The sequence below is a fragment of the Delphinus delphis genome, chromosome 17 (assembly GCF_949987515.2).
Source record: "Delphinus delphis chromosome 17, mDelDel1.2, whole genome shotgun sequence".
In the NCBI taxonomy this organism is placed as follows: Eukaryota; Metazoa; Chordata; class Mammalia; order Artiodactyla; family Delphinidae; genus Delphinus; species Delphinus delphis.
The window spans coordinates 38,862,013-38,875,811 of record NC_082699.1 but is presented as its reverse complement, the minus strand read 5'-3'; the positions used below and the strand labels follow the sequence as shown (position 1 = coordinate 38,875,811).

Here is a 13,799-nt window from a genome sequence, read left to right as displayed (position 1 = left end):
CAAGGAGATTCAAGGGCAGTCTTTGTTCTTAGTGATTCTAATTCAGAAGGGTGGGAGAAAACTGGAAACATTAGTTTGGAAAGTTGTAGCCAGATATTTGAGGAAAGTAGAAAAATTCAGGATCCAATCCAGTTTTCATGTATATAACAAATCCTTAAAGATAATTAGCAGAATTAGAATCTAATATAGATAAAGGTGCAAACATAATTTATTAAGCAGTTAATAAATTTAAGCAGTTATTCCTGCGTTTTAAAAAAATTCTTTTTTAGGATAATCCTACTAAAACTTAATTTGTTTGCATTAAATTTGCCTTGATTATTTACATAAGTGCAGCAAGAATAGTGATTGACTATATAAGCTCTTTTTAAGATTGCTTTGCTGGAACCTTGGAAGCAAGGTACTCTCTGAGTCTATGTACATCTCTCTCAAATGTGACAATTCAGTCCAAGCCTTGGTAATATGGTCAATGTTTCCAGTTGTGTTCCGTTACGGGAGAACAGATTCTTATTGAACTTATGTGAATGACTACCTATATTGCCATGAAAAGAATACATTAAGAGTTTCTAAATTCTGGAAAGATCATGTAGAAAAAAATGTCATTTTTGTTTACAAAGGTATAGTGTATCAATTGCTGTAAGTCATAGATTGCTTAAGTGAAAAGATTTCTTTAAATCTGGAAAACCAAAGCATTAAGGAACCAGCAGTGTTTTAAAAGTCATACAAATTATAATCAATCATCCTCCTCATTTTATTTAATCCAATGTAATTAATACTTGCTGTTTGAATCGAGTTTTTCCACTAGTTCTGGAAATTCTTACTCAGTTTAGTTTTATGATCTTAAAATGATCAGAGGGCTTCCCTGGTGGCGCAGTGGTTGGGAGTCCGCCTGCCGATGCAGGGGACGCGGGTTCGTGCCCCGGTCCGGGAAGATCCCACATGTCACGGAGTGGCTGGGCCCGTGAGCCATGGCCGCTGAGCCTGCGCGTCCGGAGCCTGTGCTCCACAACGGAAGAGGCCACAACAGTGAGAGGCCCGCGTACCGCAAAACAACAACAACAACAAAATGATCAGAAACCTGTATTCTAGAATACCTGTCAGAGTCCTTTTTATGGATTTCTCTGAAGATGAAGCAATTTTGTAGGAACGTTTTTGCAAAAGCATTAGAATAAAAATTTAACTATCTGTAAATGACAAAATCCTTAAAATGCCCATTATTAAAGATCTGATGAGAATTCATTATAATGGAATTGACAAGGAAATTTGGTTATTTTTGTAATATGTAATGTTTAAGATAATAATTACAATTATGACTGATAACATCATACCAGGAAATAATAGATTTCCAGGAATTTTATCCTATTTCTGTAACACTTATAACATGTATCTATACAAATATAACATAAAGAAGGCTCAGTATTACTTGTTTGACGATTTTTCCCATGTAATTTAACATATCAAATAAGCCTAATTAGTGTCACATCTCTCTTTTCATAAGGAGAAAGAAGAAATCTTTTCTGATTTTTCCAAAGGCCCTATGGAAAATCCCAAAGTTATTTCCAGGTCAAAAAGACTTCACTTAGAATTTGATTTGGGGAAGTTTGCCAAAAAATTCAAAAGGTTTTGGACACTTGACTAAAAAGGATCACAGATCATTATAAAACAATACTTAATTATCCACTTAATTATCCAAAGTGACAATAAAAGATTTCAAGAGCAAATGCAGTAAGTTACATACTTCTGAGCCAAACTTTGCTCTTTTAATATTGAGAAGACTCAGTTTACTTAAGTAATCAAAGACCTGATAATAAAGATATAAAACACAAAACATTATTTTGATAAAACACAAAATCTTTGCTTTCCAGGCAGGTTATTTTAAAGATAAAGAAAAAACTTTGTTTAAATTTCTTATTAAGAGTAGATCTCATTTATTAGTAAATCTAATAAAACTTTGTCCTTTTAACAGAGGAAAGAAAATTAAGTTTTAGTTTTACATAAGTATACTACTGGTGTTAAAGCTTATTTTAAAACCCTTATAATAACAATTTAATTTTTAGCCAACTTGACCACACAAGATTTCCTCATTTTCCCTCTCTTTTTCTGTTTCTCTCTTTCATTCTTCTTAACTTCCTATATCCATAGTTTGTCCTTTTTTTTTCTTCCCACTTTGAAATAACTAGTTTTACTTTAGAGCAAAATCACTTTTATTTCCCTCAACAAAATGTATCTCCATACTTTATACCCTTTTAACCAAAAAAAAAAAACCTCCAAAACAAAAAACATATCCAATTTTCCTTGCATACAGAGTTGTTTCTTATTATTTTTATATATTGCATATTATATTATATATATATTATATATAATATATAATATATATTATATATTGCATATATTAGAATTCTTAACCCTTAGAAACCTTAATTTATAGTGAAAACTTAGTAAGCAGTTGTGAACTGTTCCACTAGCATTCTTTAGATTAGCAAATTTGTGAATACATTTCATAATTTTTAGAAATACATGCTTCTTCATAGTAAAATTTTTAATGTGGCAAAAACCATATATACTAATAGAGCCAAATGTCTTTAGTTCCTCTGCAAAAGGAAACCAAAAGTAGGTAAAAATCTACGTTCAATAATTAATGTTTTAGTATTTTATATTATTTAGAAGTGATATAGATATTCAATGAACTTCTATCATTTAATTTAGCAAAATGCTAAGGGTGTAAGTTATTAAAGAGAGACTAAGTACACATACCATAAAATATAATTATTGCAGAAAGAAGTTTACCTAAAAACTCTTATCCCACTTACATCTATCTAAATCACTTGCTCCCAACTATTATGTTTAGATTACCCATGAAAACTTCATGAGACATTAGACAAAGTCAACCATCACCATAAGCTTTTTTTTTTTAAATTTTTTGCTGACAAACTTTGTAACAGAGATAACATGGACTTATTTGACTAATAAACCCGTGTAGAATAAAATTTGTGTGCCTGTATTGTATTCAGTGTCATTCTAGACACATTCTATTTTAATCAAACCAGCAACTTTAAATTAACTTTGATATAAAATATTTTCCCAGAATATATAAAACTGAAAAACATTTGGATTAGCCTCTATTATATTTTTGAGACTTTCTATGAAGACTACATTTATATAAATGCTTGTTTGTTTAAGCCAGCTAAATAGAACTCTTTTGTAAATGAGTCTTAGCAATACCATACATCTGCAACACGTGTATATGTAGACACACACGAACATACAGACGGATGCAGAGACCTTATCACATCTGTTTTACTAGTTATTAAAAGAGTTGAATTTAAGTTGCTTTTTTTGGTCCTAAATTTCAAATGACCTTTCCCCTTTTTGTTTTTCTTCTGATAAAACTTACCTCCCTGAAGTTTGTACTTTAACATTTACATCTCAGAGGCACAGGGAAAGAATGCAAGTTATAAGCCTTTTAAGATAAAATAGGGGCGGTTTGGAGATTGGTAAAAGGAATAGGTGAACTTTGAATCGCCTCTAGAGCTGCATATCTAGTTTTGCAAAGATTTGTAAGATGAAAAGAATTGCTCTTGATTCCTCAAGGGATTGGTTTGAAACCTAAATGACATCATCAATAGCTTGTCAGTTTTCAGCCTGTTTAAATGGTAAATGTTTCTGGCAGTATTAAAGAACTCCATGGACCCAAGAGGTATCCTCAAAGAGGGTGCAAAGGTTACTACCTTTCTAGGATCCAGAGTTACTCCCAAAGATAGCGAAAGGAAAAAACTGACAGCCTGCTTGCCCTAGGTAGGCAGAAAGCCAAGCTAAGCTCTTATTTTATTAATAAAAGGTAACTAATTAATAGTTTCTTCAGAGTGGAGAGGCAATTCAGACAGAAGATTACCAGAATGAATATTCAAATAAAGGAGGATGGAGGGGAGCAGTAGGAATTATGTCAGTCCTATAGTCTTTTTTGGGCACCTTTTATATCTCTAATCTTTTATTAGCCTTTTGCAACGAAATTTTCAATGACACTATTTTGGAAATTTTAAGTCTTTTGGAGGCTTCTGCATGCCCATTAAAATAGATATACCTTGATTTTAAGTGCAATTCTTTTTTTTTTTTTTTTTTTTCGGTACGCGGGCCTCTCACTGTTGTGACCTCTCCCGTTGCGGGCACAGGCTCCAGACGTGCAGGCTCAGCGGCCATGGCTCATGTGCCCAGCCGCTCCGCGGCACGTGGGATCTGCCCGGACCAGGCATGAACCCGTGTCCCCTGCATCGGCAGGCGGACTCTCAACCACTGTGCCACCAGGGAAGCCCTAAGTGCAATTCTTAAATGCTTTTATCTCATTGGAACGTTTGCTAGGATCCTTAGCAGCAAATGGAGTTCAACTTCCATTACTTTCTGTTCAGCCATATTTGGGACCTCAGTCTGATGGTTACCAAGCCAAGTTCTTATGCACAAAATTCTAGGTTGTCTTTAGTAAAATTTTGGCCATTTTTTTGTAGGTATTTATAGCTCCTGAGACATAGTTTTTAGACATAAAATAAGCAGGTATGCTGGAAGGTGGCGCACTTAACTCTTTAGCGTTTATGGATCCCATTAGCTATGCTGAACTAATACCTAAAAGGGCTGTGCCACTGACTTGGGGATTGTGCATTGTTTTACCATGTATTGTACCTTGTTGCACAGAAATTTTCTTTAGGTTGGCAGGTGGTCTGTATCAATCTAACCTGTTCTATGACCAACTTATCCTAATACAGGAGTCTTTGAGTTAGGTGGTGAGCATTCTAATAGCCCTTAAATGCTCCATCTCTACCCACCAAATTTTGCAGCTTTTTTTTTTTTTTTTGGCTTCTGAGATCTCTGCTAGCAATAGCCCTTATCTACACAAAATAAGACAAACAAACATGTACACCTTAACACACCAGAGGTAATCAAGGGATGTTACTGCAGACTGACCAATAGAAGGTTGTGCACACCATCAGCAATTCCCAGCATGGATTAAGTCAACAGATTCCAGTAAATGGGGACTGTGGACTGGAACTAGGGAAAGGGATGCTATACAACCGAGGGGAACTTCAGACAGAACCAAGGCCTAGGGACTCAGATTCTGCATGGAACCATCAGCCAGCTCAAGCTGATCCACTGAGCCCTGGACTGGAAAGCCAAGTGGATCAGGATCTAAACACAAAGAGAGTGGAGCTCAGAGGGGTTTACCCCCAGCTCTTGGAAATGGCAAGAAGGACAGTGAACTTAGAGTTTTTGAGGGGTACCACACCTGTGTTTCTCGTTGTCCTCAAAGCTGTTGTAAGTCTTCTCCAATCCCACTACTGCCACCAAATTTGTTAACAAAAATTCAACTGAGGAAATTTAAGGATCCAATTGACTTTAAATGGATTGGGCATTAGGAATCTAGCACATAGAAGGAACCTCCGCCAAGCTGTAGAAAAGGAGAGGTTATTAAAGCAGAAAGCAGGCGGAAAAAGGAAATTATTAGCAAAGAATACATTGTTTCAGGCAAGGTTGCCCTCCTAAAGGGAACAAAAGGGCCTATTGGGCAGATTACCTCAGTAGTCCTGATGAGGTAATTCCAGGTTGATTGGTTAAAGGTTGCATTTCTGGGCAGGGGTTGAGACTGTAATTAGGTTAGGTATTAAGATTGGGTTTGTTGACATGGGGTTTAGCACAAGTGACCCCATTTTGGGCCTCCTGTTTCTTTTTAACAATGCAATATTTAGATTTTGGTTTCTAGGAGTTCATGGATCCCAGGAAACCCTTTCTTCCCCCTTTAGAAGCCCTACTTTAGGGTCTGTCTCACTCCTCAGCAGGTCTCTAGGATTAGGACTTTTTCCCCATAGAATTATGGATTCTGCCTTGAGAGGAACCTTAAAAGAATGTAAACCAATTGTTTGGGTGATATTTAAAAAAAAAACAATTGCTTAAATGATACTTAAGTCCTTTTATGCTAGCCTGATGTATTGTTTAAGCCTATTCTTTTTTTTTTTTTTTGCGGTACGCGGGCCTCTCACTGCTGTGGCCTCCCCCGTCGCGGAGCACAGGCTCCGGACGCGCAGGCTCAGCGGCCATGGCTCACGGGCCCAGCCGCTCCGCGGCATGTGGGATCTTCGCAGACCGGGGCACGAACCTGTGTCCTCTGCATCGGCAGGTGGACTCTCAACCACTGCGCCACCAGGGAAGCCCTGTTTAAGCCTATTCTTGAAAGCTTCCAGAGTTAGGAACTTGCTTTTTGAAGCAACTCTTTCTATCTTGGGTAGCCCTAACTGTTAAATTCTTCCTCAAACTAAACCAAAATTAGTTTCTTGATTTTCATTCCTGGTCCTGTCCGACATGGCTTGAACCAGAACAGACCATCGATCTCTTGATTGTGTCTGCTAAACTCTCCCACCCTCCATGAGTTTAAAGTCTTTTATTTTGAGGTTTAAGTCCTGAGGTTTCTGGGAAATCATCCTCCACCAATGTGAAAATCTCTGCATAAGCACTTCCCAATGACTTCTGAGAACCATCTTGAGAGAATCAGTAAGTTTCTGCTGAATGAATGAATTACTCAAGGGTTAATAAATTTGAGGAGTGCTGCATTGATTTCCTCTTCTAGGAGAGTCCGAACACACATTAGCATATTAAAAGTCCTGAGAAGTCCTGCAGCAAAAACTTTTCCATGGCTCTATTATCCTGAAAAGTAAGTTTTTGCTGACACTAGATTAAGAACTGCTGCTCTGTACGAGTTTTTTCAAGGAACATAGGGAATGAATCTTAAGAGAGCTAAGTATCCCCCAATTAATTTTCCTTCTTTTTTTTCCCTACACAGCCTCTTGATTTTGAAGCAGCAGATGTTTACAATATTGTGTTCCAAGCAGAAAACCCAGAGCCTCTGGTGTTTGGTGTACAGTACAATGCCAGCTCTTCTGCTACATTCAGACTTACTGTGACAGATGTGAATGAGGCACCGCAATTTTCCCAACAACTATACCAAGCAAAAGTCAGAGAGGATGTGGCTAAAGGCACCAAAGTGGGCAACGTGACTGCCAAGGATCCGGAAGGTCTGGACATAAGGTAGAGGAGAGCAGTGCTGGGCAGGCCTAGCTGTGCGCTGTGACCACAGATGGTGGGGAGGAGGAAGGGCTGGGAAGGGCAGAGAAGCTGGCCTGACTCCAGGACTCTCCCCTAAGGGAGCAGCCAGCAATCTGAGGCCATGTCCCAGTGCACTTGGTGAATCTGCCCTTGGCTCTGGCAGGTGCCAGTACCCTGGGGGGCATCAGTGAGAATCCAGGCTCGGGCAAGCGGGAAGCGGGTCAGATTCCACCCCAACCTGCCTACTGCAGGTCCCGGCTGAGAGCTGGTGAGTTCAGGAGGTGGGGTCTAGAGACTGGGCTGTCCAAAGCTAGGTCCTCTGTCTGGACCAGTCGTGGGACCAGGGTCTGGGGAAGAGTTCCAGCCCCTAAGGCGGACTGGAGTTCTAAACAGAAGAATAAAGCAAAAACCTGACTCGGCAGACTCAGCCACCTGATAGGGTGAAGGGAATCTTCTCAAAGGGGGTCGTATAGGATCCTCAGCTTTGCAGAGAGCAAGTCTGGGGCAACAAGACTCATTCCAGAACTCAGCCCTGGAGAGATGAGTGCATGGGATGAGAAGGTTAAACAAGATGTGTAACTCTTTCTACCTTAGCAATTCTCAATCTTTTTTTTTTTTTTTCAGTGCAATAGAACCCACACAGATTTGCCTTAAATATGTGCAATGATAATTAATTTTTCTAAGATAACATATGTATGTGTATGTATCCATATCTGTATCAATATCTGTAACCTTTTTAAGATCATCTAGTTAATAAGCACACAGATAGGACTTGAACCCGGATCTTTTGCTTCTATTGTAGAACATCAGTCCTACTGTCCATGGCATGACAGATATTTTAGCATGACTTAAAACCCATGCATGTGGTTATGAATGACAATTCCTTAAGTGCCTGTAAACATTTAAGGGGAGTTTTCCCTCCCACTGAGCGATCATTTAGGCAATTGGAATCAGTTCCAAGACCTTTTTCTTATTGTCTGTCTAAGATCCCACCTACTCTTTTGCTCTGCAAGCACTTGTCAACTTTCATAAAGACAAATATGAGGGCTTCCCTGGTGGCGCAGTGGTTGAGAGTCCGCCTGCCGATGCAGGGCACACGGGTTCGTGCCCCGGTCCGGGAAGATCCCACATGCCGCAGAGCGGCTGGGCCTGTGAGCCATGGCCGCTGAGCCTGCGCGTCCGGAGCCTGTGCCCCGCAGCGGGAGAGGCCACAACAGTGAGAGGCCCGCGTACCGCAAAAAAAAAAAAAAAAAAAGAAAGACAAATATGAGAAAGGAAAGAAGACTTGGGTTGTACTGTATGGATAGTGTAGATACTGCTCTGTACATCAGTCACTAATTATGATGGGGCACAAAATGTTCCTAATTTAACAACCATTTATTGTTTAACAAATGCTTCTATCTCCCTTATGAGAATGCTATGAAAGTTATTAGTCAGAGACAAGTGAGTAAAAATTTGAGTTTATGAGTGGAGAAAACAATGGCATTTAAGATCATTCCTCGATGGGTCCAGGAAAAGATATAACGTATGTACTATTAAGTTATAATCAGGAAGATGAGAAAGAAGACTGAGAAAGGGAGTGTCCTGTAAGAGACACATGAAAAAAGTACTTCATGAATGAGGAATAATCAATAGATCGAATGCTAGTAATGAGTCAGTTAAGAATTAAGGATGACTCAAAAGCTGCCAAAGCCTGAGCAATTTAATTCTTTTCTTTCTTTCAGGTCCACACACTTAGAATCCATTAGCACCCAGTGGCTCCTAATCCAATGTATCAGTAAATATTAGAGATTCTTTCATTGAAATATATCCAGAATCCACCTGCTTCTCACCACTTCTGCAATGGTCCAGGTCACCATAATCATCTCCTCCACCCCTCCCTGAGTCCATTCACTGCAATCAGAGTGTGGGTCTTTAACAAAGTAAATCAGATCATGTGACTCCTCTGAAAACCTTCCAACGGGTGTCTTTCTCACTCAGAAATCCCGACTACATAGGAATTTTTAATTCACCGACCATACACATAACCTAACACAGTGCTTGGCATATAGAATATTCTAACACTGGGGAAAAATTAATTTGAACTAACGCATTATAACTTCTTAATCGTTCTCCTACTACTGGACATGTAGGTTGCTTCCAGTATTTTTTTTTAAATTCTAGAAAAGTTTTGAATGTGTGTATATAATTCTTTTTCTTAACTTCGATTCAATTGTTTTTTTATTTGGAGAACATTTCCAGAGGTGGGATTCTTTGACCTAAAGATATAGACATCCTTATGGCTCTGAAGTGTTGCTCCCAAAAGGCTATAGAAATTGGTTTTCCTGTGGTTCTAGGCTTGTCTCTCTCAAATTCACCTTTCATACACCTACCAATGAGTTCCATTGAAGACACAAACATGACTAGGTCACCATCCTGCTTACCACCATTCCCTGGCTGCCCACTGCTTCTCATGTTTCAGCTCTTTCCAGTCCCTCTGGCTTCATCTTTTGCCATCCACTGCGTCCTGTTGATATGTTATCCCACCACTGCTGGAACGTCTGATGCCTCCACACCCTAAGCTACTCCTTGGCCTCTCAGCCTTAGTTCATACAATTCCTTCTGCTTAAAGCATCCTTCTTTGTCTTGCTTTAGTTAACATCTACTCTTTCAGAAAGACTTCTCTGATTCCCTTTCATTTATTTGGGATTCCACATGGCCTCTTTGTATTCACCACATTTTGCTGGAATTATCTGTCTCTGTGTCTGTCTCCTCCACCGGCCTAGAACCCCTTTGTGTAATCTCCTCTCTTGGTCCACAGCATGATGTTTGCTAAGCCCTCAATAGATGTCTGCTGAATGAGGAATTCACTGCGCCACCCACCAGTAGCCTCTGAGTATCCACCCATTCACACATTTCCACCAATGAGTGTTCAAGTTTTCTGAGAGGGGGCGGTTTGCTAATCAATTTTAGAAGATAATTCCAGGTTGTTTTAATTGAAATTCTTTGATTGCCAGAAAAGTTTAACTTTTTTTCTGCTAGAGTTTGTGATGATACCTTTTCTTTTAAAACAAGTACAAAAACCACTTTGTAAGGATGAACAAATCCTCCCTTTGAAGGCCGATGGTTTGCAAATAAAGCAGTAATAATATTAGATCACGTTTCTTTAAATATGTTGTCAGTAATATGCAAGGGATAGTGCGGATATAATAGCATAGTGATGCATAAACTATCTTTACATTTTCCTGCAGAGTAATGTGGGCTTCCTTTTGCTCTTTTCTCTTACTAAAGTTATTCACTAAGAGGTGACAAGAGAGGTTGGCTAAAAATTGACCCCGTCACCGGAGAGATCTTTAGTGTGGCTCCGCTGGACAGGGAAGCTGAAAGTCTGTATCGGGTACAAGTGGTGGCAACAGAAGTAGGTGAGCCGAAATAGATACATAAATTAAAAATAATAATAAATAAAAGGTAACACAAATGATTAGGGGCTACATCAGTAGAAATGGGAAGGAGGGTGAGGTGGGTGGGAAACTGGGTCAAATTGTCAGAATATCTTACTTACAGTGGAAAAATGAGAAGGGTACAAAAGTGGAGAGGAGTGCTCACACCTTCTCGGTTTTGTTCAAGATGAGAACCCCCGTGCCCGGTAGCAGGGCTCTTTCAGGCAGGGATGCACCCGGAGGCTGGCTAGGCTTCAGGGCTGCTGCTCACTCTGTGGTGTCCTGAAGGGACCACAGCTTCTAGGAAGGTTCCTGTGTCCCCACTGAACTACCTCCCTTCCTCCAAAGTGGCTGTGGGTTTCTCCAGGGAGCAGGGTCAAACCACTGACCTGCCTACCTAGACTATTACTTGCTCCTTCAGGCTTAAGTTGCAGTGACCGAGGTCTCATCCTTTTGAAGCATAAAATGTTTTGTTCAATGTTCTCAACTTTATATATGCCAGAATCACCCGGGAGCTTATTCAATACAGATAGGAATTCACCTTGCAGATTCTGATTTGATAGATTTGGGTGACCCTGGATATCTGTTTTGATGAAACCAGGTGAACTTTTGAAAGGAAAGATTTATTATGAAGATAAGCTAAGGATGTTTGAATCTTAGATAGCTATAAAAATAAACTCACAGGAATATTAAGCTTACCAGTGATAAGGCTCGTGATTAAAACACTGAGTTTCTTTACGTTTAAATGGAATTTTCCAACTTGGAGTCGGGATTCTGTTGATCTTATGCTGGTCAGAGCCTCGAATTAGACAATAAATATATCTGCCTGGCTTACCAAAAAATTAGAATTGAACAGATTATGACTAAATAAATACAGTTTTATACCAAAGAAGGAAACTTTCAAAACGTGAAGCCCAGGGTTGGGAGCTGGAATGCGGAACATTCCAATAGGTGGGAACCATGAAAATGGTCCCTGTGTGTGAAAAGATGAAGAAAAACAAAAGTACTGCAGGCACGTTAAACCAGTGAGGGTAGACATGCAGAAGCGTGTGTCGAACTTGGAATGGTGGTGTGTGAGTGGACGGGCCTCGCTGAGGCAGGTCGGGGACTGGCTCTCTCTCTTACTTCTAGTTGATGTGCTTCTTTCTAGCACATACCACTATCACACTCCATAAATTTAACTCTCAATTTAAAAGTTCCTGATTTAATCAGCAGGAAGTTTCTGGCTAAGCCTTTGTGCTGTGCCTTCCGCTAAAATGTACTGTGGGGTCAGCACTTCGCTTTGGATGTGTCCTAAAGGCCTCTCACATTTTAGAAGTTTCATGAATCGAAACCAGGGTTCAAAACCCTGCTCTGTTTGCCGTTGTTGGCCCTGAAATGACACACATTGATGAAATGACGTCCTCCTTTGGTTAGGGAGACAGCCGACAAGAAAAGCAGGCAAGTAGTGTTTACTGGAATTGAAGCAGGTCTGAGTCAGAAATTGTAGAAACATCAGGGAGAATGAGAACAGTAAGTGTTTACGTTGTACTGACCGTCCTGTTCTAAGCACTTACCCCTCATACAACACTATGGGGTAGGTACTATTATTGACCGTATTTGATGTATGAAGAAACCAAGGTACTGAGAAGTAACTTGCCCATGATCACACAGTTACCAATTGTTCAGGCTACAGAGGTCAAAATTTTCTCCAGGACACCACAGCAAATAACATTTGTACAGCTCTGTACAATTTTCTAAGAATACATGTCAGATCCTCATAAAGTCACGTTTTACAGCTGAAGAAATGAGCCTTAGAAAACTTAACGAACATGCCTAAGTCAGTGTTGAGCGATTAAAGGTGTGGGCTCTAGAGTCAGATCCCCTGGGTTGGAAGCCTCTCTACCGCTATGTGACCTTGGGCAAGTCACACAACTTCTCTGAACCTCAGTCTTCTCATCTGTAAATGTACACCAGTGTTGTTTTGAAGTAATGTATATAAAATGTTAGCACATAATCCTTATTATTATCAAGACTTTCTAAGCAGAAAATGAAACTAGGTCTGAATTGTAAACTTTTTTTTAAAGAAAAGGAAATATCCTTTCTTATTGAGAGGAGAATGAGAAAGCAGATACCATATTTCAATGATTCAATTCCTTAGGTGGATCCTCCTTGAGCTCCGTGGCGCAATTCCACCTGACCCTCATGGACGTGAACGACAACCCCCCGCGGCTGGTCAAGGAGTACACAGGCTTGTTCTTCTGCTATCCCCTGAAAGCACCCGGAAGTCTCATTTTCGAGGCCACCGATGATGATCAGCAGTTATTTCGGGGTCGACACTTTACATTTTCTCTTGGCAGTGAAAGCTTACAAAAAGACTGGGAAGTTTCCAAAATCAATGGTGAGTTGTCAAAAGAACATCGAGAAAAACACTGATGGGCGATGGAATGAGTTTTTATTTGCCTTGGTAGGCATGCAGCACTCAACACAGAGCTTTCTTCCACGCTCCAGGAAGGAAGTTCATGCTGTGGAAACTTGCACAGGCAAGGTCTCCAGAGGGTTGAAAGCCCCCGGGGTTTGGAGGAAAGAAAGATTGTTAATACACAACATCTCTCTTAGTGTACATGAATAGTTGGACAATCAGAGCAACATTGCAAAATTTCCAATGGCAGCTGAGAAACAGGTTTCATCATGATTATTTTTAAAATAAATTTATTTATTTTATTTATTTTAATTTTTGGCTGTGTTGGGTCTTCCTTGCTGCGCGGGCTTTCTCTAGTTGCGGCGAGGGGGGGCTACTCTTGGGTACGGTGCGTTGACTTCTCATTGCGGTGGCTTCTCTTGTTGCTGAGCATGGGCTCTAGGCACGAGGGCTTCCGTAGTTGTGGCGCACGGGCTCAGTAGTTGTGGCACGCGGGCTCTAGAGTGCAGGCTTAGTAGTGTGGCACATGGGCTTAGTTGCTCCACGGCATGTGGGATATTCCCGGACCAGGGCTTGAACCCGTGTCCCCTGCATTGGCAGGTGGATTCTTAACCACTGCGCGATAGGGAAACCCGCTCATCATGATTTTTAAAAAGAGCTTTATTGAAATATAATTGACTTACAATTAACAGCACATATTTAAAGCATACAATTTTATAAAAATCAATATATGTATATACCATTGAAGCCATCAGCACAATCAGATAAGAAGAGTTCCACCCCCCCCCAAAGTTTTATTCATGCTCTGTTGCAATCCCTATTTTCCACCCCACACTGTCCATCCCTCACCCCAGGTAATCACTGATCTGCTTCCCGTCACTATAGATTCGTTTGCATTT

General features: G+C 40.1%; 1 protein-coding gene across 1 annotated transcript in view; it reads left to right on the top strand.

Moving 5' to 3' along the window:
- Window positions 1-13,799, top strand: part of CDH17 (cadherin 17) — a 54,657-nt gene that overhangs the window by 32,127 nt on the left and 8,731 nt on the right. The window contains 3 exon segments of the mRNA XM_060035214.1: window positions 6,818-7,062; window positions 10,351-10,481; window positions 12,640-12,879. Coding sequence (XP_059891197.1) covers window positions 6,818-7,062; window positions 10,351-10,481; window positions 12,640-12,879 — 616 coding nt within the window.